General features: G+C 44.2%; 1 protein-coding gene across 1 annotated transcript; it reads left to right on the forward strand.

Moving 5' to 3' along the window:
* Positions 1 to 9,177: 9,177 nt before the first annotated feature.
* LOC123157172 (mediator of RNA polymerase II transcription subunit 15a) lies at positions 9,178 to 20,486 on the forward strand. The gene is made up of 10 exons (XM_044575420.1): positions 9,178 to 9,475; positions 10,039 to 10,150; positions 11,380 to 11,482; positions 14,495 to 15,715; positions 16,485 to 16,555; positions 17,150 to 18,592; positions 19,180 to 19,521; positions 19,712 to 19,897; positions 19,973 to 20,061; positions 20,139 to 20,486. The coding sequence occupies exons 1-10, from the start codon at positions 9,330 to 9,332 to the stop codon at positions 20,335 to 20,337; spliced, it is 3,912 nt and encodes a 1,303-aa protein (XP_044431355.1). The 5' UTR covers positions 9,178 to 9,329; the 3' UTR covers positions 20,338 to 20,486.
* The last annotated feature ends 3,789 nt before the right edge of the window (positions 20,487 to 24,275 follow it).

The following is a 24,275-nucleotide window of genomic DNA, read 5'->3' on the forward strand; positions in this document are numbered from 1 at the left end:
GACGAACGGGTGAAGAGGAAAGCCCAGTCCGCGGAGGAAATGGGGAAGAAACACGACCCTCTCATGGGGCCCAGGGGTGGGGATGAGCTGCCCCTCGTCTAGAAGCTGGTGCGCAATGTCGTTGTGCAGGTATCCGGCTTTCCGCAACCTTTTGATGTGTCCCTCCGTGACGGAGGAGGCCATCCACTTGCCTCCCGCTCCGGACATGGTTGGAGTAGGTCGAGGCAAGATGTGCGGGCTTGGGCGTTGGAGCTCGAGTGCGCGAGAACAAATAAGCAAAGGAGGAAGAAGGCGTGAATGGAAAGGGTAGATTCTTATCCCCTTATATGGACGGCCAAAACTACGAGCCCCCACCGGCCTAATAAAACTCGCTTATCTCCCAAGCGCCGTGATTAATGGCGCGGCTGGGTTACCCACGCCCGTATTGATGAGAATCCCGGAATAAGGGGACACGATCCCTGCTTCGACAAGACGTGCCAAGGAAACCGCCTCGCTAAATGCGCTGAGGTGGAACGGTAAAATGAATAAAGGCTAGGCCGTGGCATGATGTCACGCCGCGGAATGCGTCAGCAGATTAGATTTGTGTAAATATTATTCTCTCTACGGTGGCATGTGAAACTTATTTTGTAGAGCCGGACACTGTCCTTGTGTTCAAGCATATTCTATGAAGTATTCGGAGGAGGAACCCGCCTTGCAATGCCGAAGACAATTTGCGCGCCAGACTCGTCGTCATTGAAGCCTGGTTCAGGGGCTACTGAGGGAGTCCTGGATTAGGGAGTGTCCGGATGGCCGGACTATGACCTTTGGCCGGACTCCCGGACTATGAATATACAAGATTGAAGACTCTGTCCCGTGTCCGGATAGGGACTTTTCTTGGCATGGAAGGCAAGCTTGGCGATACGATATGAAGATCTCCTCCCATTGTAACCGACTCTGTGTAACCCTAGCCCTCTCCGTTGTCTATATAAACCGGAGGGTTTTAGTCCATAGGACGAACAACAATCATACCGTAGGCTAGCTTCTAGGGTTTAGCCTCTCTGATCTCGCGGTAGATCAACTCTTGTAATACCCATACCATCAATATTAATCAAGCAAGAGTAGGGTTTTACCTCCACCGAGAGGGCCCGAACCTGGGTAAAAACATCGTGTCCCTTGTCTCCTGTTACCATCCACCTAGACGCACAGTTCGGGACCCCCTACCCGAGATCCGCCGGTTTTGACATCGACACCCCTCCTCAACTCACCTCTGAGGAGGAACTAGAGCGTCGTGCCGCCAAGATTGCTTCCAAGCTCACCACCAAGGGTCATCTCATGAAGAATGTACTTGGAAGCATCCAAAAGGGGGTAAGCACTCGTAGACAATTGGCAAACTATTGTGAACATCACGCGTTTGTTTCTTGTGTCGAACCCCAAAAGGTATATGAAGCTCTCGAGGATCCGGATTGGCTTAATGCCATGCATGAAGAACTCAACAACTTCGAGCATAACAAGGTGTGGAGGTTGGTGCCAAGGCCAACGGAGAACCACAATGTCATTGGGACCAAGTGGATTTTCAAGAACAAGCAAGATGCTCATGGAACCATCGTTCGCAACAAGGCAAGATTGGTGGCACAAGGTTACTCCCAAGTCAAGGGTATCGACTACGGTGAAACCTTTGCTCCCGTTGCTCGTCTTGAATCCATTCGTTTGTTAATTGCTTATGCTTCTCATCATAACTTTAAGTTGCAACAAATGGATGTGAAGAGTGCCTTTCTTAATGGTCCTATTAATGAGTTGGTTTACGTCAAACAACCCCCCGGGTTCGAGGATCCCAACTTTCCCGATCATGTGTACCAACTCGACAAGGCACTCTATGGCCTTAAACAAGCCCCACGTGCATGGTATGACCACCTTACCGAGTTGCTACAAGATCGTGGGTTTGAAGTTGGGCTCATCGATCCCACTCTTTTTACTAAGAAGGTCAATGGGGAGTTGTTTGTGTGCCAACTATATGTTGATGACATTATATTTGGTTCCCCTAACAAAACTTTCAATGATTAATTTGCCGCACTAATGACCTCAAAGTTCAAGATGTCTTCCATGGGAGAGTTGAAGTTTTCTAGGTTTCGAAGTGAAGCAAAGAAGAGAAGGTACCTTCATCAATCAAGCCAAATACACTCAAGACATGCTCAAGAGATTCAAGCTAAGTGATGTCAAGTCGGCTTCCACTCCAATGCCCACGAAGTGCCAACTTGACATCGATCCCAATGGTAAAGTGGTGGATCAAAAGGTATATCGATCCATGATTGGATCCTTGCTTTACCTTTGTGCATCTAGACCGGATATCATGTTGAGTGTGGGAATTTGTGCACGGTTTCAAGCCGCACCTAAGGAAAGCCACTATGTGGCGGTCAAGCGAATCTTTCGATATTTGGCTCATACCCAAAACTTTGGCCTATGGTACCCAAGAGGAGCCAACTTCAAGCTTGAAGGATATTCGGATTCCGATTGGGCGGGAGACAAAGTGGATAGGAAGTCTACTTCCGGAGGGTGCCAATTCCTTGGCTGCTCTTTGGTAGGTTGGTCTTCCAAAAAGCAAAGTTGTGTGTCTCTCTCGTCCACCGAAGTGGAGTATGTGGCGGCCGGTAGTTGTTGTGCACAACTCTTATGGATGAGGCAAACTTTAAAGGATTACGGTGTCATTTGTGACAAAGTGCCTCTTTGGTGTGATAATGAAAGTGCCATCAAGATTTCTCTCAATACGGTGCAACACTTCAAGACAAAGCATATTGAGATCCGGTATCATTTCATCCGTGATCATATTAGGCGAGGGGAGATCAAGCTCAAGTACGTCAACACTCATGATAACCGTGCAGATATTTTCACGAAGCCCTTGGATGAAGCAAGATTTCACGAGTTAAGGCATGAGCTAAATATCATTGATTCGAGCAATGTTGCTTGAACCCTTGCACACCCCACCATACTCAACTTGTTATCTAGTTTAGGTGTAGGCATGGACATAGGGGGAGTGTTGTTCTCTCAATGAACTCTCCCTCCCCCCATTATGCATAAATCAATCATCTCTTTCACATTAGCCATTTTTTGATGGTACTTGTGCTTCAAAGACGAGTTTTGGTCATGGGCCCAAGGATAATTCTTCGCGGTGCCATACCAATTGACTCAAACATAGGTGGCTCCGGCCACCGCTCTCCTCACGGAGATGTTGTGTCTCGTAGTTGGTCTCGTTCGTCGTGTGTGTTCGTCTCTTAGTTGGTTGGTGTCTCTTATGGAGTTTATTCTTGCCTTTTCTCTCTTCTCTCTTGTGTGTTCTTACACTTTCTTGGTTTTACGGTACTACCGCAGGAGTTGGTGGCTCTACGTTTTGTGCGTGGCCCTCCAGGGGCACGGTACTACCGCTACCTCCGCGGCAGTAATTTTTTACTGCCGCTGAATGAGCGGTACTTCCGCCCGGGCGGTACTACCGCGATGACCCGCGGTACTTCCACGCCCCCGCGAGCGGGTCGGAGTTAAGAGCAGGACATGGGGAGTTCTAACTCCCCCATACCCATTCATCTCTATTCCCCACCCCGTCTCTCTCTCTCCTGACCAAGAACAGCGCCGGAGGCCTTCGCCGGATCTCCGTCTCCGGCCGCTCTCCACGGATTCCGACCGGTGGGATCGCTCCCCACCTCGCCCTCTTGCCATGGACCCAAGTTTTTCCCCAAGTGCCTCTTCTTTTTATCCTTCCTTGTGCTTTTAGGTTTTGGGGAGATGCATGTGGTGTTCTTGAGATTTTTGGCTAAATATGTGCAAGTGGGATTCGTTGTAGAGTGGCAGTGTAGTCCCATGCTCTTTGGATAGTCAAATTAGTTCAGTTTGATCAACGGTAGTACCGAAGTTGTCGTGCGGAGGTTCCAGATCCAGATCCGCGTCCTTTGTGGTGGTTTTCAAACCGTGCGGTACTACCGCTCCTCCTGGAGCGGTACTACCGCAGCCTCACCTGGATCTGGTGCTCAGCGGTACTTCCGCACCTCGGTGCGGTACTACCGCTTAGCGTCCGGAAATAAAAAATTACTTCCGCCCCAAGCGCGGTACTACCGTGCTATCCCAGCATGGTACTACCGCGGCTGGAGCAGATGTAATTTATTACTTCCGCAATGCTGCCCGGTACTACCGTAGATTCATCCCGCGCTCATTTGTTTCGTCCAACTTGCATGTTTTATGTCTCTCTCGGTTTGGTTTTGATCCGTTTTGTTCCCGTGCGTGTCTTTCTGTCTTTGTGTCTAGGTGGTGGCTCCGGTTTTGCTCGTCGCTCGAATCCCAGCCGAGACACAGGGTCCAAGCATCTGCGCAACCCAAATGATGTTCTAGAGGGGTCCTCTTCTGCTCCCCAATGCAGGACCAAGACTACCGCCAACAAACAGAAGGAGCCCGTCATGGGCATGGATGTGATGCCCCAGGCCGAGTTTGTCATTCGAAGGAAGCTCAATCCCTATGTGAATCCCCGGGCTAGCTCGCGAGGCAATGAACTCTTCTGGAACAAGCAGCAGAATCTGATTTACATGGATGTGATCAAGGCCAAGCAGAATCACTATGTTGAAGTTCACTATATTGACATGCATCATATGAGGCAGGACAAGCACCGTGAGTACTTTGGAGAGGCCTTGGATCTAGTCGAGCAGTTTGCCATTGAGCACTTGCTCACCTTCCACAAGGATTTTGATCCAGAGATCATCGCTCAGTTCTTTGCTTCCGTCCATTTCGGCACTGATGATGCAAGGACCATGACTTGGATGACAAATGGTCGCCGTCTGTCTGCTACTTGGAAGGAGTTCATGGAGTTGCTTAATGTTCCAGATGAAGGGCTCGACACGCCAGTTGGAGTTCGCCCTCATGCCAACTCTGACTCTGCCAACAAGAACAAGCTCATGCCATTCCTTGTTCCGAAGACTCTTCCCAACAAGAAGACTGCGTGGGTGCTTAATCCCTTCCTTGGCATCATGCATCGGCTCTTTCGGAACACCCTCTTCCCACGCATTGGGGAAATGGGCCAGGTACATGCTTACCTCGTTGACATGATGCTTATCTGCGAGGAGGCCCGTAAGGCTCAGACTCAACCACTTGATGTCTCACATATCATGTGGTGTGAGCTTCAGTTCGCCGTGTTCAACCGTAAGGTCCCCATCTACGGGCCTTACCTGTTCCACTTGATATCCACGACATGGGAGAGGCTGTTTCCCCAGGATGAGTTTGAAGCTCCAGGGTGGATTCGTCAAGAGTCCGTTAGGCTCCGCATCAAGCCACATTGGGCTAACACCACCACTTCTGCTGAGGCTGCTAGGCAGGTTGTGGATGAGGAGGATCTTGGGGGGGAAGAAGCTGCTGCTGACCGTTATGCCTTCTCGCCTCCCTCTGATGAGCCCTCCTGGGCAAAGAAGCTGAACAACAAGATGAAGAGGCTGTTCTACTTGCAGGTTCAGGGTCAGTACAAGGCCCATGTTGCTCAGAAGGAGAGTCGCCGTCGCGACATCAGGATCTTGAGGGCTTGCGGGGAGGATGTGGCCAGCGGTTCTGAGAAGCACATCACCCCAGAGACTGCCTGGATGGAGAAGCAGGGCTACAAGTGGACCGATTCAGAGGAGGAGTCCATTCCTGCTGCAGAGTCTGAAGACGAGGAGTCCTTTTCCGCCTGAGCTACCACCTTTGTTGTAGGTGTCCTCTCTGCCTTTTTGGTGTCTCGATGCCAAAGGGGGAGAGAGTGTAGGATTTGCGTGCATGTCGTGTGTTTCGTCGTTCGCTTTGCTTTCCTTCATTGAACTTGCTTGCTTTGTTTTGGTTGTGCGTGTGAGACTAAGTTTATCATATGGTTTAAGACATATGCACTCTATCATCCTTATTATCTTATTGAGCTTGTGCTTTATCATGCTATTCATGTTATGCTCATATCTTCTATCTTGCTTAGTGTCAGTCTTACCTTTGCAAGATATGCTTTGTTTCTAAAATATAGGGGGAGTGGTGATCCTAGTATTCGTGCCGTGCAGTCCAAAGCACTTTACTCTCTATCACGAATCTAGGGGGAGCTCATCTATATTTTAGAGATGTGGGGTTTGCTTGTGCTATATTCATCTCCTTTGTGCAAATCCCGTATTGTCATCAATCCACCAAAAAGGGGGAGACTGTAAGGGCACTTTTAAGTAGTTTTGGTGATTGATGACAATGCCTTTGCGGACTAATCGTGTGTATTGAGTTTTTCAGATTCATCACGACTAAACACAAGACGATTTCATGCCCCTCGAAGATTATTGAAGACGGCGTTTGTCTACGGTTCGGTTTGGTTCGGTGGAGTTGAGTCGTAGGAGAGCCGTACTATTAAGTGGGGGTCCGCTTTGGAAAGGTTTGGGTGGAATCTCACGTACACATTCCCTTTTGCACCGCCTTTCCTTGAGCTCCTTGCAGTGTTCCTCCGTCTCACCTTGTCTCTGCGATTTGAAGGTCTCCGCCTTGCTCTTCTCAGGCTAGCGGTAGTACTGCTCCTCTGAGCGGTACTATCGCAGGAGCCAGCGGTAGTACCGGGCTCCTGCATGGTACTACCGTGGGCTCCCACGGTAGTACCGCTCCCCGGAGCGGTAGTACCGCGAGCTCTGGTCTGGCACCGCTGCCCAAGCGGTGGTATGCACAGATGTAATTTTTTACATCCGCGCTACCCGCGGTAGTACCGTGCTGCGGCGCGGTAGTACCGTGACGCCAGGCCAGGTACAACAGCAAGTGCGGAGGTAAGGGCGGATGTAATTTTTTACATCCGCACCTTTCACGGTAGTACCACACCCATGGTCGCGGTAGTTCCGTGTCGGATTTTTGCACGACAATTTCTCAAGAGGAGGTAGTCACGGATGTAATTTTTTACATCTGTGCCTATCAGACCTAACCTGCGACTGTCTTGCGGAAGTACCGTATGAGGTCACGGTAGTACCGCTTCTGCGGATCTACCGCGCCCTATTAGTGCTCCTGTTTGCTAGGTCCGGTCTCCGCTGTGCCAACGGTAGTATCACGGTCCGCCGCGGTAGTACCGCAGGCCCGTGCGGTAGTACCGCGCCTGTGGTGCGGTAGTTTCGTGGGTCACGGGCTGAGAGGTGGGTAACGGTTGGAAATGTCCCCCCACTATAAAAGGGGGTCTTCTTCCCCAAGAAGACTCACCTCTTCCAACCCTAAACTCTATTGTTGCTTCAAACTCCATTTTCACCCGATCTCTCTCCCTAGCCAATCAAACTTGTTAATTTGCTTGGGATTGGTTGAGAAGGCCCCGATCTACACTTCCACCAAGAGAAATTTGATTCCCCCACTAATCTCTAGCGGATCTTGTTACTCTTGGGTGTTTGAGCACCCTAGATAGTTGAGGTCACCGTGAAGCCATGTCCATTATGGTGAAGCTTCTGGTGGTGTTGTGAGCCTCCAATTAAGTTATGGAGATTGCCCCAACCTTGTTTGTAAAGGTTTGGTTGCCGCCTTCAAGGGCACCAATAGTGGAATCACAACATCTCGCATTGTGTGAGGGCGTGAGAAGAATACGGTGGCCCTAGTGGCTTCTTGGGGAGCATTGTGCCTCCACACCGCTCTAACGGAGACGTACTTCCCTTTAAAAGGAAGGAACTTCGGTAACACATCCTCGTCTCCACCGGCTCCACTCTTGGTTATCTCATCCCTTTACTTGTGCAAACTTACTTGTGTTTTATTCATTGTTTGCTTGTGTGGTTGTGTTTGTTGCATCGTATAGGTTGTCCACTTAGTTGCATATCTAGACAACTTACTTTGATGCAAAGTTTAATCTGATAAAGAAAAGCTAAAAATTGTTAGTTGCCTATTCACCCCCCCCTCTAGTCAACTATATCGACCATTTCAACCACAACTCCCACTACCGCAAAAAGGAGACTGCTAATGTTCCGGCAGCAACACATGATCCGAGTACTGATGAAGCTCGTGATACTGAAGCCAACCAACCAACTCCTAGACAAAGTCCTACTGCCATGTACGTATGTTTCACCAGAGACTGCTCTAGTCCTTCCCAACACTAACCCGAATGGGCAAGAGACTGTTCCGATCGAGCAAGATCGAGATGGACCAAGCACCTTGGCCGCAGTGATGGCTTAGCCAGAGAATCAAGCCCCACCTTACTATCAACATTGTTTCAGGTGGTCAGAACACAAGAACAATAAGTGACTGCAAACAAAGAGGTGTTGCTGCATGTTGAACCGACGGAGAGATGAAGAAAACGTTGGAGTCCTCTAATCGAATATCCGTGTAAGTACTAGAATAAGTCTCATGTATTTTCATTCGGGAAGTTGGCTCATTTTCGGGGCCAGACTGCCAAAAAGTGGACAATGCTATTCACAAATTCTCATGACAAGCCATCTACCCCATTCGTCTTTGAAAGTGTGTACTTTTAACTTTTTTGAAAACTAAAACTTTTTTATGTTTGACCGTATTTATACAATAATAGACCAACATTTACGCCATCAAATTAATAGCATTAGATTCATGATAAAAATATATTTTTGGCATATACCTATTTCGTTCCACAAGCATTGATAAATATTTTTGCACAAACTCGATCAAATTTTAAGATATCTTGACCCTCCAACAAAGTTGAAAATACACTCTTTTAAGGACGGAGGGTGTAGAGTCATAGCCATATCATTGTACTAAAACATATCTTCCCGTGTATTTACTGGGATTGCATGTTTCGTTCTTCAAGCATCTTAACAAATTTCTACGATTTTATCGAACAAGTGTGGCGGTCATAATAGTTTTTAAGAAAAATAAATGATGCCTTCAATTAGTAAATACTCCCTCCGCTCCTAAATGTAAGTCTTTGTAGATATCCCACCAGGTAGACTACATACGGAGCAAAACGAATGAATCCACACTTAAAATGCATCTATATACATCCGTATGTAGTTTATAGTGAAATCTCTACGAAGACTTATATTTAAAAACGGAGGAAATATATATATGATATAAAGATTTTATTAAAAAAATGGACTGGCGCAGCAACTCGCAGGAAATACCCGACCACTGCTCAACGCGGCCCGGCCTGGGAACCGAAACTGAAACGCGCTATCGGGGTCGTATTTCCGATTATTTATTAATATAATCAGGTCGGTGGATTATATTATCGTGGACCGCGGCGGCCAGGCTTGACCACCTCGTCGCCGCCGTCCGGTCCGCACTGTATATACGAACCCAACCAGCGGCACCGCCTCCGCCTCCACAACCCATCCCCACCTCCATCCCCACCTCCATCCACCCCCTCGAGCCCTAGGCCAGCAGCGCACGCCGCCCGCCGATCCGGGGCCATGGACGCCAACTGGCGCCCCACCCAGGGCTCGGATCCCGCTGCCGGGGTCGGGGGCGTTGACCCGGGCGCGCCGCCGCCCCCCGCCGGGGGCGACTGGCGCGCCGGGCTCCAGCCCGACGCCCGCGCCCGGATCGTCAGCAAGATGTATGTAAGCAGGGACCCCAAATCGATCTGATCCGATTGGGTTCGCTCCCCCCCTCCCTCCAATCCTGCCGATTCGATCCTTCATCCGTCAATTTTGTCGTCGGTCGATCTGATAGAGCCTCGATCTAGCCAGCGGTAACGGCAGATTCGCCCTCGATCTACGCACAGAGCGCCCAGTTTATGCGCCCCTCTGTTCTCGATTAGTCGAAATTCCCCGCTCGGGGGATTCACTAATCAACCTGTAGCGCAACTGCTACGAATCCATCCAGCCAAATTACTTCAGCAACCAGATTAGAATTATATCTAATAACCGATTTAACACAAGTTTATTGGCCAGGAGGTGCGACTTTGTATGACACAGAACATCATAGCGTTTGTTTCATCACGTGTAGCTAGGGCAAACCATTCTGTCAGTGCTGTTCCGGGACGCAGTTTTGTTCCTCAACTAGAGTTCCTCGTATGCTTCCATTTTACATCTCAGACGCAACGCGTTTTATTGCGCACAACTGCTGGAAAGCAATGCGTCCCCCTGAATTTATTCAAATCTTGCGTTATGCGTGCAGAACGGAAACTCTGAAGAAGCATCTGCCGGCTTCTGCGCCAGACGGGGTGAATGAACTTCAAAAGATCGCCGTGCGGTTCGAAGAGAAGATCTACACTGCAGCAACCAATCAGGTAATTTTTTTTACCTGTCTTCGCTACTTCTCGGAGCAGAGCGCACATTAGTTATGAGGTTTTCTTCTATTCAAACATAGTTTATGGTATAGTAATAATACAGCAGAACTGTCTCCAATTGTTGTAGAAGATTTTTAATTATATCATGTTTGAGTACCTTTAGCAGTTCCACCCTGGGTGAATTTTTTGTTCTCAAAGTGCTAAAGTTTTCTTCACCTACTCTTGGGAATATATCCTGATTTTTCTCATGCTTGAGAAAAAAAAATTATGTGCTGCCGGGAACCATTTGTTGGACATCCAAGTTATTTTTCACATTTAGTATATACATACATAATGTAAGTTAGGGCAGGTTCTTTTGGGCAGCTTAAAAATTAAGCTGCCTCTCCCTAGCTTAAAAAATAATCCGTCCTCTAAGTTTGTTGGGACTTCTAAATTAGCTATTTCATAACTAGTTTAGAAGCCCCAATGAACAAGAGAGGCGGCTTATGGGAAAAGCTGGGGAGGGGGCGGCTTATTTTTTAATGTTATATGTTACATCAATGATAGGCCAAAACGCTAATTCTAATCTTGGTTATCATTTTCACATGTTGAATCTCGTACTGTACCTTCAGCGTCTGCAGTTAGTTGCTCTTCCAATTCATGTTTCTATGCCACATTTCCATGCATCTGAATTTGTTATAGATGAAATAAAAGTATCTTATGTTGGAAGGATAGTACTACCCAAGACCATGGGATTCACAGTGGTATAGAATCATTTTTCTCGGACTAAAAATTAAACAAGACCTTACTCCCTCTTTCCCTCCATTTGAACGGGCTTCATCCGAGTTGCATCTACTCCAGTCTGGTAAAACAAAACCAATTGTATTTATTTGGTTGGGGCGTACCACATCACCATTTCCATTTCGAATTTCTGTTCATCTGGCTTATTTGTTACAAACGTTGGAGCAATCTACAACTCTTCATCATATTTCCTAACTCAGTTATAGTGAATATTTGTTTAATTGATAAAGTTGCTGTACAGTGTCACTATCTTCATTTGGATTTACTGTTCATATCACTTATTTGAGGCGATGTGTTTTGCTGCTTAGATGTCATTTATTGAATTCAATTGTTAAGAGCTGAAACACCTTCACTACCATGCTAAACTGCTTGCATCAGAACTGTTGATTGCAAGCCACTATTACTGATTTGGTATAGAACTTTACATCATTTTCTTTTCTATTACTCAGTCTGATTATTTGCGGAAGATCTCTCTGAAAATGCTCTCTATGGAGACGAAGACACAACAGGCTGCTGGAAGTGCTCAAGTGATTCCAAATCAAAATAACTCCAGTAAGGTGTCATATACAATAAACTGAGTGTTGCACAATTTGTCATCTTTGCTTGATTGTCAATATTTTATTCCATCAAGTGCTGAGATTATGTGCTTCATTGCATTAAATCACCCTCCCCTCTCCAGCATAATTTATAAGAATTTCACATCTAGCTTGTGTCATGTGTGCATTTATTGAACGCAGAGCGACACGGTAAGTGCCTTGGTTCAGTGGTCAGACCGCCGGTTCGGCGGCCCACTGTGTTGGTTCAAATAAAATAGTATTGCGCAGTTTTTTAGTATGGTAGAAAGAATGTTAAGTATGAAGAAAACAAACGAACTGCCTAGTTAGTTATTCGACTGAGGTAGTCGGCCTTGCTGACAGTCCGATTCTTTGCACATACAGAATATTTTATTAACCCCTGGTCCCGTGCTTGTTTGGTTTGTTCAACCGGGTTTTCCCTGGTTCACATCAGGTTGCTCGGCTAAACAGCCGTAACCGTGATCAAGATTGGAACAGGGGGAACAGCCTTCACCGTGAACTAGATTGGAACAGGGCTTGGTTCTCGTTTATTCTGGTTAAACTAGTGGTCTGGTCGGTTTTAATAATGATGCACGTGTCAGCAGTAGTATTGAAAAGGTTTATTTTTTAAGTTGAGCTATTGCAAAAGTTAACTTTTCAACCTTGAACTTTTGAAACTGGTTGTGTGTAACTGTGAACTACCAATGGATCCCCAACAACAGCTTCAGGTTATTGGGGATGGATGCTTTCGCAGATCACCAATAAATCTCCCCTAATATTCTGTCTCTATGTCTCTACATACTTGTGCGAACACTATGAATACTTAAATACCACAGCACCATAATTTGAAACATTATGTTTCAGTTTTCAACAAGTCGCATCATTTCAAATCCACACTTCCCAAGTTCAAAATTCAAAGACAAATTCAAAATCAAAGTGCAACATACGATTCACATAAACATGAAAATTGAACATAGAGCATCACTCGCTCCCATTTGCACTCCCACTCGCATCCCCTCTCATCTTTGATGCTAGAATTTGTGCTTTCATCAACTCAAGGTACTTGATTTGGTTTGGATCAAGCCTAGTGGTGTTCATGAACATGATCTTGTATTCTTCTCCATCTTTGCATTCACTTCCTCTCCAAGGACCCTCAACTTCTCTTCTTCAATTGCTTCCTTGCGCTCCTCACATGTCACCTTGTGCTCCTACGTGGCCTTGACCTCCAACAACCTTGCTTCCTCTTGTTTTTTCTTTGCCTCCAACTCTTTCTTTATTGCTATTATCTCTTTGACTGCCGTCTTCAACACAAATCCAGCTCCTCCAATGGGAATTTGTTGGTGGTCGTCGACAAGCTCGGAGTTTGGTGGGGCAACCCCAATGGGAGCTTCATCAACCTCAAGCTGAGTCGACAGTGAAATGCTATCTATGCCGACTGACTCGTTCATCACGTTGAGATATGATTGCTCACTACATATACGCAAACATAAAACTAATGAGCATTGGATCGACACCATGATTCATATTCTCAAACTTTGCATTGAATTTTATTCATATAGCAAAAACAAGAGAAATAAAAATGAAAAATAAAAAATAAAAAATATACATTTCGGGTGTATAGTCAAAAACTAATGAAGAACATCGGCGGGGTCGCAGTGAAGGAGGCTGGTGGTGGCATGGCCATTGTCACCCTCGGTTGTTCGCTGCCACCCGGCATGCCGCCTCCATTCTCCCGCACGACGCCGGCGGGGACGGGACACGTGCTTAGCCGTGCTCCTGGCCGGCTGAGGGTGCACGGGGCGGGGGCGGTGTTCAGGCGAGGGTTGTCGGAGGAGGAAGGAGAGGGGCGCCAGGGTCCGATGGCTCGCGGCTGAGATGGCATCGCCACTGTGGATCAGGGTGTCGCAGCTCGGGTGGGAAAGGAGCAGTTTATTGCAGCCCACTATAGGGGAGGGTATTGGGAGAGGGGCTGTTGGAGCTGTATTTTTGGCCCAACTCCCTTGATATAGAGAATGGGGATGGAAAAGGGGAGCTGTTGGAGATGCTGATGTGGCATCATCTTGCACACCAAAGCAGCAATTGAAGAAAGAAAATATAAAAAATTGAGAACATTAGGATAAAATAATAATGGGTTTAAAGGGAATTTAGGGAAACTTTTTTTCAGGCTGAATATTTGAAAAAACGTTTATATATTTTTTAGGGAACTCAAAAAAGTTTATCTGGACTGTCTATTAAACAACTTAGCAACAATGTCATCATTTGACTATTGAATCCTTCTGAATTTTCAAAATAATTAAGATTTTACCAAAATATATGTTTTAATTTCTTTTTTTTAATTTCAAGGATAACCTTTTTTAGTTAAGTTGCTGAGGTATATAGTGATGCCATAAGTCTACCATGTACCTTCTGAGTAAGCAGAATACCACATGTGATAGGACCAAGGGGTAAAAATGAATGGATTCATCATTCGAGGTTAAAAACAACTGGCTTCAGAGAAGAAGGTTGGCAAGTGAACTTATGCAACTGCTCAGACGCGATCTTCTTCTCAGCTTGCCTAAAAGAACTAACCGTTACTCCCTCCGTCCGGGTTTATTAGGCCCCCTCTTATTTTGGGCTAAAATTTCACCTATAAATTAACTAAGAAAATGTAAACTATATGTCACAAAAATTATATTGTCGGAAAGTTCTTTCAAAAGCAAATTCAACAGTATAAATTTTATAGCATATACTTTATATTTTACTAGTCTATAGATGGTCAAAGTCTAGCCCGAAATACGAAGGGGCCTAATAAACCCGGATGGAGGCAGTAGCTGTTAAATCAGTTGGTCAGCTCTCAGCTGTACTTACATTGACTCTCGTCTTAATGAAAAGATATGCCAACACTTATTTGCATCCTCTCTAAAGCAAATCACGTTGCCTGCCCTTTAATTGCTTTAGTGTGCCTGTTGTTCCGCAAGAAGTATTTGTTCACAAGATATTTTCATAACGTATGGTACATTTTCTGAAACAGCCCCTGGACTTCCTTCAGAAGGCAGTAATCAAGCACAGCCATCAGCAATTCCCTTGATGTCTCAGCAACAGGCCAGGCAACCAAATACTACATCTGTACAAGCTTCTTCACTCACTAATATTGGACAGAACTTGCCAGGTGTCAACCAAACATCAACGATGCAGAATGTGTCTGTCATGCCACAGAACACAATGAATAATGGCTTGGCGCAAGGTACTTCACAAGATATTTATGCTGCACAGAGGCAAATGGCAGGAAGGCAGCAACAGCAACAATCACAGCAATTAATTTATCAGCAGCAGCAAATGCTGATGAAGCAGAAATTGCAGCAGAATTCACTCATGCAACCGCATATTCAGCAGCAGCAATCTTTGTTGCAGCCAACACAGATGCAATCTACACAGCAATCCATGATGCAGATGTCATCTGGCCTTCACCCTGTGCAGTCTACCGTTCCACAGACACAGCCAATGTCCAGGCAGTCAGTTACTCAGAGTGGTATTCAACAAAATCAATTGAATTCTGTACAACAATCTGTGCCATCATTACTCCAGCAACCTCAGCAATCTGTTGGGAGGCAGCAGCAACAAGCACAGCCGTCCATGCATCAACAGCCTTCTCTGCAGCGTCAGCAGCCCAATATTCCTTTACAGCAGCAGCAGCAGCAGCAGCAGCAACAGTTGATGGGACAACAACCAAATTTAGAACGAAATCAGCTAATTGGTCAACAGAATGGTGCTGTGGAGATGCAGCAGCAACAGAGGCTGCCAGCTCAGTCAAATAATCTTTTGAATGTGCAGCAAACACAGCAGCAGATGTTGAACCAGCAGTCTATGCCTCTGCATCAGCCACAACAATTGGGCTCTCAGACAAACATGTCAAGTTTACAGCAGCAGCAACAAAATCAACAGCAGCAGCGGATGCATATGCTACAAATGAAAGCTCAGCAAACGCAGCAACAACAGCATGCTCAACAACCACCAATGGGTTTGATGCAACCTCAGTCCCAACACAACCAACTTCAGCAATCGCAGCAACATCTTATGTCGCAGTTCCAGTCCCAGCCTAATCAACTACAACAGCAATTAGGGATGCAGCAGCAACCCTCCATGCAGCAAAGACTTCAAACTTCAGGAGGCATGCTCTTGCAACAAAATAACATGGGTCAACAAAAGCAATTTATTCAGGCACAGAGGGGCCTTCAAGAAGTTTCCTCTAGTAGTAAGTTTTCACATATACTTTCATTGTAGATCCATCGTATGCTCTTATTGTTTTCCCTCTTCTTTGTCTCCGTGTTCTTATGTTTATCTTCCTATTGTGGCCTTACTTTCCTTGCGCAGTCTAAACTAACTAATCGATCTGGACTCATAATACATACATAGAAAAGTTTAGGGGAAAATGTGTGTTGCCCATCAAGACCCTCCATGCCCGTACTTATCTTGCCAACAGTTACATTGTGGACCATAATAGATAATACAATGTCTTTATTAGACTACAACCTGGATTCTTGTATCCTAACCCTTATTGAAGCATAAGGGCACTCCAGTGCATTGTATCTTGTGTTGTATCATATGCATTACCTATATCTTAGTGGTGTATCTAATGGAGCTTCGATTTAATATATTCTGTGACAGAAAAAGAATAATCATCTTGCCTTACCAGATAAGAAGTGTATCCAAGCTCTCTAATTGTGATGTTTTGTGATCAAGTACCCTCTAATCATCATGTTGACTAAACTGACCATGTTGATCTTCTGTTACTTTTGTTCACCACATTGGGTTTTCTTATTTGTTGATTTTTTTCTGGAAATGCTACTGTGCAATATTCATGATGACTAAGCTGGCCATATGGATCTTCTGTGATTGTTTGATTTGGTTCAAAAGTTCCCCAATTGCCCCTGCATTCCATCCTACAATGTGCTTTTAGCTTGTTATTTGGTGGCTTGTTCATTGTATCCTAGTACTCTTTGACAACCTTGCTTTTTATGCAGCATCTGCGGACTCTACCACTCAAACAGGCCTTGCAGGTGCAGGTGATTGGCAAGAGGAGATCTATCAAATGGTAAGACATGACACGGATATAATCCTTTTTAGCAACTCCCTTTTTGGAACATCCTAAAATTCATAGAGAGCGCCCCCCTAGAACAAAGAGCTTGAGCACGCCGTTGGATGTTGGGGCCTTTTACTTTTGGTCTGTGTTCCAACAAATTCATACAGCACAATAGTCTAGTGTGTAGATGCACTACATTCTGGCATTCTTCTTATAAGATATTCCATCCATCCCAAAATAAGTGTCACTGATTTAGTACAAAGTTAGTAAGTGACACTTATTTTGGGACGAAGGGAGTATATATTATATGTATATATATACCGTATTCTGTGTGAATGTGGAGTATGGAGCATACAACCATACAGAGTATCTAGATGTAGCAAAGCCTCAAGGCAGTTAGCAATCTTTATTAAATGATTTTATTTAATGGGCACCATAGTTTCTTATTTTGTTTTAGATTTGTATACTTCGAAAGCTACTTGAAATATCTTGCCAGTGCCATATTTGCTGACTTAATGACAAACAATGGTCTATTAGCTGTTCTTTTTTCATCTCTATATAGCTTTTGCACCAAGTTTATATGTATGTGGTCTTTGTTATTGACAGATTAAGAACTTGAAGGACCAATACTTTGCAGAACTCAGTGATTTGTCAAATAAGATATCTATGAAGCTACAGCATGTTGACAGCATTATACCACCTCAAAAGCCATCTGAGCAGTATGATAGAATGAAGAACTTTAAAACTATGTTGGACCGTATATTACAACTGCTGCAAATTAGCAAGAGTACTATCCAACCTGCTATGAGGGACAAAGTTCCTCAATACGAGAAACAGATTATCAGCATCTTAAATTCGCAAAGAAGGAAGCCAGTGCAGCCACAAATACAGCAACAGTTCCAGCCACCTGCAGGACAAGCTCCTAATTCTAGCATTTTACAGCAGCAACAGACTTCCCAGAATTTGCAGCAGCATGATAGTCATACTAATCCTCAAGCAAGTTTGTCAAGTATGAGCACTGGATTACAGTCCTCTGGTGTAGCTGGTATTCAGCATGTCCCTGTGCCTCCAACAACAAACTTCAGTGCCCCCACACAGCAAAATGGTGCAAACATGCAGCATCAGGCTGTCTCTAACTTGGAGGCTGCTCAAGGAGGCAATTTGAATTCTTTGCAGCATGGTTCAGCGAGTGGCGCATTACAACAGGGCAACGCTGGGCCGATGCAGGGAACAATGAATACACAACTGCAGACAAGTAGTAGCATGCTATCTCATAACTCAATGAGCACGATGCAACCTAATGGTAACTCCATGCAAGCAAATGCAAGTTCATTACAGCAGCTGAAGCAGCAACAGCAGGATCATCATATGATGCAGAGTCAGCAAATGAAGCGTCAGATGTTTCAGCAGTACCAGCAAAAGCAACAAATGCTTCAACAGCAGTTCCCAATACAGCAACAATTACAGAAACAGCAGCAAGTGCAGATGCAGGTTCCACAGCTTCATGCTGGAAATGATGTTAACGAGTCAAAGGCTAGACAAGGAACTGCAGTGAAATCTGGAATTTATCAACAGCACTTGGGCCAACGCAGTAACTACTACAATCAGCAGTTGAAACAGGGTGTTCCTTTCCCAATTTCGTCACCACAAAACCTCCAAGCATCATCTCCACAAATTTCACACCATTCTCCTCAGGTTGATCAGCACAACCTGTTGCCATCTCAAGTCAAGACTGGGACACCATTGAATTCAGCAAACTCACCATATGTTCCATCGCCATCCCCATCTGTCGCCCCCTCTCCTATACCAGTGGATTCAGACAAACAACACTCCAATATATCATCACTTACTAATACTGGGCAGACTGGACATCAGCAAACCTCCCTAGCGCCCCAGACACAATCGATTGCTGTGAATACACCAGGGATATCAGCATCACCCTTACTAGCAGAATTTACAAGTGGGGATGGAAGTCAGGCTAACATGCCAACTCAAGTTCCAACCAAATCAAATGCAGCAGAAAGGCCTATGGACCGCTTACTTAAAGCAGTAAGTGTCTTGCCATTTTATGTTTACTGTCTGTAATTTTTTGTTCTTAATCAGTGTTGTTCTGAATGTATTGTAGAACTTGACTATTTTCAAATTTAGCCAGACTGTTCTGAAGCATACTGGCATAAAAAAATGATGGCCAAGAATGGGAATTTGATTATAGTAGTTAGATATATCATGCTCTTTTCTGGTCCACTTCAATTAATTAGTTCACATGATAAGAATGGTGCATAATCATTTTCGTCCTTACCATCTGAAGGTTCTAAAGCATGTGTAACACGAAAAATACACTTCACTTTGGTCAATTAGTATTTCAGATGATAGCAATGCTGCCTATGCATGTCCATTCTTGCTATCCTAATATTTGAAAGCACGTGTAACAAAGAATTCAACTGGTTTCATTATTAGAGAATCCAGATTTGTTGTCTGGCAGTCTGTCCTGCTGTTGTGGTAGTATATAAGAAGCCATTTACATGATTCAGTTTAATGCTTTAAATTAGTTCATACATGGTCTTCTGGTTATGTCTATTTTATGTTCAATGAGTATTTGTTTGCCTATTTTATGTTCAATGTCATGTCACATGCAGTTGCGAACAACACAGCGCGAGTCTCTTAATGCTGCAGTTAGCGACATTCGATCTGTTGTCAGCATGATGGACAGGATTGCTGGGTCAGCACCCGGTAATGGTTCGAGAACTGCTGTTGGTGAAGATTTAGTTGCTATGACAAAGTGCCGGCTACAAGCCAGGAATTTCATAACAAATGATGGAAGTGGTGCATCAAAGAAAATGAAGCGTGATATAAGTGCCATGCCTCTCAACGTGTCATCAGCTGGAAGTGTCGACGATAGCTTCAAGCAAACATTTGGTGTAGATACCCCTGATCTACAGTCAACCGCAACCTCGCGTGCCAAGCGGCGAAAAACTGAGGTATGTTAAGATAATCTGTTGAGAAATGAAGAGAAGATTATTCTAACCAGTAGTTATACTTCAAGTAGTGGCTATTTATTTATTTATTTACCCTTTCCATGGAAGGGAATGTACTAGTTCCATTGACTCAGATGTTGTTAATTGTTGGCTACCTTGCATTTGCACTGGCATTTGATCCATCTTTGTGCAGGTAAATCATGCTCTCTTGGAGGAGATTGAGGAGATAAACCAAGGGCTCATAGACACGGAGCTCCGTGTATGTGAGGATGATGATGAGTCACTCGCTGCCACTTCTGAAGGGACAGTCATCAAATGCACATATACTGCTGTGGCTGTTAGTCCGAGCTTGAAGTCCATGTTGGCGTCTGCACAGACGGTAAGTTTTCGAAAGAAAGCACGCGCACACTATGTTGTGGACATCTGCTTATTTCGTCTTGTTGGAATGTGGCAGAGTCCGATTATGCCGTTGAGGTTGCTTGTCCCTGCTGGCTACCCTAAATGCTCCCCGGTGCTCCTCGACAAGTTTCTGGACGAACAAAGGTCCGTAGCCACTCTGCTCATTCATTAGTTACCAAAGTTTGTTTAGGTGAAATTGAACTAACTGTGTTGTGCATCAGAAACTCGGACGACCTGTCGAGCAAAGCGAAGTCGAAGTTTGGCGTATTGCTGCGGGGCCTAGACGAGCCCATGTCGCTGCGAGAAATCGCAAGGACGTGGGACGCTTGCGCGCGCGGAGCCATTGCGGAGTATGCCCAGAAGAGTGGTGGAGGAAGCTTCAGTTCTAGTTATGGTCGCTGGGAGACCTGTGTAGTGTAGGTGCTTGATCCGTCTCTTATGGTTTGTTCTGGAGTTATGTAAATTATATATGTCCCGTCCCGACTGGAGACATGAAGATGCTCAGACGGCAACTTTCACCAAAATAAAAAAATTGATGACCTGATCAAAATAAATAAACGTTGTATGAACGAAACTTTGGTTAGATGTTCTTACAGACTGATGCCTTATGGAAGATTCACATTGTTGAATTTGAAGATTGGATTTCTTTTCCATCGAAATGTGCAAATGTGGTGACAAACAAAAAATTAATTATCAGGGACATGCAGCACAACCCAAAATTTTAAAAAGTTATCTTTGTTAATAGAAGTATATTTTAGGGAGAAATGTATTGTTTCAGGAAAAATAATATGTCTCAGTTTTTTTTGAAGGGCAACTAAGCTTGCAACTAGCTACTACCGGAACCGTTTGAGTTTTTTTTAGAACACAGTATGGACGTAGGTGTTCAAATTATATGTGCATATACTCATACTTATGAACACACGCGCATGCCATACCCATATGAGCACCTTCAAGAGATTGAGCTGACATATCATCTTACATTGACGAAGTCACCAGGTGTCTCGTGCTGACATATCATCTTACATTGACAAAGTCACCAGGTGTCTCGTACTTGACGGTGTCTCGTACTTGACGGGAACAGCTCCTTCTATTGAAACACATCGCCAGAAATCCAACCATAGGTTGGCTTGCCGGAACCGATGGAGTTAGTGGCCCGTGAGTATCAAGGACCTCCTAAATCGAGCGCCGAAAAAATATTCGGCAAAACTAGGACACCTGGCAGAGTGTAGGCCAAGAAAACATTGACCGTCGCTCAAGAAATCAGGACACGTGTCCCTGTTAGCCATGGTTGATGGAGGGGAGGCACTTGACAAACATTATTTATTTCCTCTTTTTATTGATGTCTATGCTTTGCCGATATGCAACACTCCACAAGCTGTATTTCATTTTCTTTTATTTTTCTCTCTTTTATTTCCTTTGATTTCATTTCTTCTCCTTTATTCTCTTTACTTTTCTTTGCATTCTTCTCTTCTATATTTTTTATTTCCATTCTTTGCCGCCCTTTTTTCTATCCCATTGTCTCCTGACATGTTTGTTGATCTTTGAGCCACCAAATCGAGCTAGGTAAGATTTTACCTACATTTTGGTACCCCGAAAGGAGCCCGGGGTAAATACGAGTAGAACTTCTGAGGTTGCGTGAAAGGTAGAAGTTGGTGTTTGAACTCAAAGAAATGGAAGCGCGCCTTCATATGTTACATATGGACACTTCTTAGTACGAGTTGACATCAAACCTCAACAGCGTGTTTGACTACAATAGGGAAAATGAATGGGAGTTTGGTACCCCTCAAATTCTCACTCCCTACCACTAATTTCCACCAATCAAACGTGCTAAGGAAAAACACAAATAAAGAAGGACCACAACCCAGAGTGATCATGCCTTGTACAATGCAAGGTGCTTAGCAAAATAAACCATGTTTTCTTAAACTACGATGCTTATTTCTATAGAATGGATACTTAGTTAAGCGTCTACCATGTATAAAAAAGCATTGATGCTTTAGAAAAACTAGCTCATTTTTCTAAGCACATCACTAAGCCCTTTGCATTGTAAGGCCCGGGTGCTAATGAAGCCACTAGCGTGAAGCGGCAACGACACATGGTGTATGTGGTAAGCAACCTAAAAAAACAGTAGAAACCTAGCTAGAGTTAAGATTGGCATGGGATTTTTCCTCAAAAAATAAGAAAGATGGCATGGGATTAGGGCTTAGGGTAGTTTTTTTTAGGAATTAGGGCTTAGGGTAGTAGAAAGCCGAAACCTACCTAGACTTGAGCGGTTTCTGGAAGGCCGGACTGGGCGGGTAAGTGCTGCCATCTTTTTATCCATTTTTAGTTGGGCTGATCGGCCATCAGGCCCACGTCGTTATCTCAGCAAGCCATTCTAACTAGCTACCGGCCGGAGCAATGCATCGGGCGCCCAGTGCGCCGGGGGACTTCCTATGTGACGCTCTCTGCGTCAGAGTGTCGAGGTTTCGCACAGGGCGCGCCTCACCTGGGCCGGTCCAGAGTAGCACGCGTTGGCACTTCGCGTGGTGGAAAAAACGCCAAAAAAATTCGGGTGTAGTCCTGTGATTCGCACCTAGACTTGGCAGATAGTAACGAGCTGTGCTAGCCGCTCCTTCCATCGAACTTTTGTTCTATATATGCAGTGCGGCTCTTAAAGAAGGAAACGGCAGTGGCGAAATCTAAACATAAATAATCGAGGCATGCTGCGAGTGAACCAAATCGCTAGGCATTGTAACTAAAAAATAGCAACCCAGTGCTTATGAACTATAAGCCGCACCAGACTAAAATCTTCTTTGAAATTTCAAAAGTTATTTTTTGAAATATGTAAATATTTTTCAAAAGTGAACCTTTTCAAATTTAAGAACAAAATTTTCAAAACACAAACATTTCATGAAAAAACGTGAACATTTTTTCAAGTTCTCAACCATTTCTTGAAAAAAGGAACAAAATTGAAAACGAGAACAATTTTTGACATTACAAACAATATTTCAAAAAAAACAGAAACATTTTCTTAAAAAGGAATATCATTTGAAAATGTGAACATTTTTCGAAATTATGTATAAGTTTTCAAAAATGGAATCATTTTCCGAAAATTCCCTGTACATTTCAGATTTAGGATCAAACTTTAAAAACATGAACATTTTTCAAATATGTGAAAGAACTTGTAAAAGTTGGAACATTTTTTGAAACTCTGAAATATTTTAAAATTTGTGAGATTTTTTTTCAAAACATGAACATTTTTCATAATTATATACAATTGTTTAAAAATGTAAACAGTTTTGTAAAATGACAAAGAACAAAATTCTTTCAATTTGCAAACAAATTGAATACGAACATTTTCATAGTATGTGAACAAATTTGGAAATGCTGGAACATTTTTGGAGATTCCAGAACATTTTTTGAATTTATGATTACAACTAAAAAGTACAAACATTTTTTTGAAATGCTCCAAACATTTTTTAAATTTGCGAACAAATTAATGAAAGCATGAACTATTAATGAGATTTGTGAATTTTTTTTTGAAATTAGGAACATTTTATGAACTTTTGAACAAAAAATACAAAACATTTATTAAATTTGGAAACAGATTTGAATTTTGAACTGTTTTGTTAAAGAATCTAACAATATTTGTAATTCTAAACTTTTTTGGAATTTCTGAACTAAATTTAAAATCAGGAACTTTTCTGGAAAAATGATAAAGAAATTAAGAATGACATTTTCTAAATTCCTGAACATTTGATGAAAGAGAGAAAAAGAAGAGAAAAAAATTCAAAGAATAGAAGAAGAGAAACAGAAAAAAGAAAAAAGAAACGGAAAAGGAAAAAAGAAACAGAAAAAAGATAGCCAGGAACCTTCTAGAAGGTTCCCCAAACCGAAAAAACCTGCTGGGGAACCTTCGAGAACGTTCCCAAAACCGGGATATGGGAGATGCCCGTCTCGCTACTAATTGGGCCAGCCCGTGTCGGGTTGATCGCGATCCTCTGTGCGACGCGCCGGCAATTTGACGCAGAATGCGTCGAATAGGTTTTTCCGTGCGCCAAGGTTGGGTTCAGGGACCCCACCGCGTGTCGGGCGCACGTGGCTGCGCTGCCGGGCGGGCGCGCGATGGCCCGGCTGCGCCGAGTGTAGGTAGCGCTCCTGTTCATCGCCTCGCCCCCGTCGCCTCTATGTTTTCTATGCTTTATTACTCTATTGTGCACTAGATCAGCGTCTTCGTCGTGCCCATTTAACGATTTTACACCAATCGATTAGCAGGGAATATCGAGGGGTATGTTAATTATAATCAGATACAATCTCAAGTCCTGCATATTTTCCTTGTGATGATCATCGTCAGAGTCGGAGCTGTCGGTTGTTCGTGG

Source organism: Triticum aestivum, chromosome 7B (genome assembly GCF_018294505.1).
Source record: "Triticum aestivum cultivar Chinese Spring chromosome 7B, IWGSC CS RefSeq v2.1, whole genome shotgun sequence".
Lineage (NCBI taxonomy): Eukaryota > Viridiplantae > Streptophyta > Magnoliopsida > Poales > Poaceae > Triticum > Triticum aestivum.

What these genes read in the sequence shown, in the direction of transcription:
- LOC123157172 (XM_044575420.1), top strand. Translation starts at nt 9,330, where the DNA reads ATGGACGCCAACTGGCGCCCCACCCAGGGCTCGGATCCCGCTGCCGGG. An exon ending in ACACTGCAGCAACCAATCAG is followed by an intron (nt 10,151 to 11,379) that starts GTAATTTTTTTT and finishes TCTATTACTCAG; the next exon opens with TCTGATTATTTGCGGAAGAT. An exon ending in TGGACCGCTTACTTAAAGCA is followed by an intron (nt 18,593 to 19,179) that starts GTAAGTGTCTTG and finishes TGTCACATGCAG; the next exon opens with TTGCGAACAACACAGCGCGA.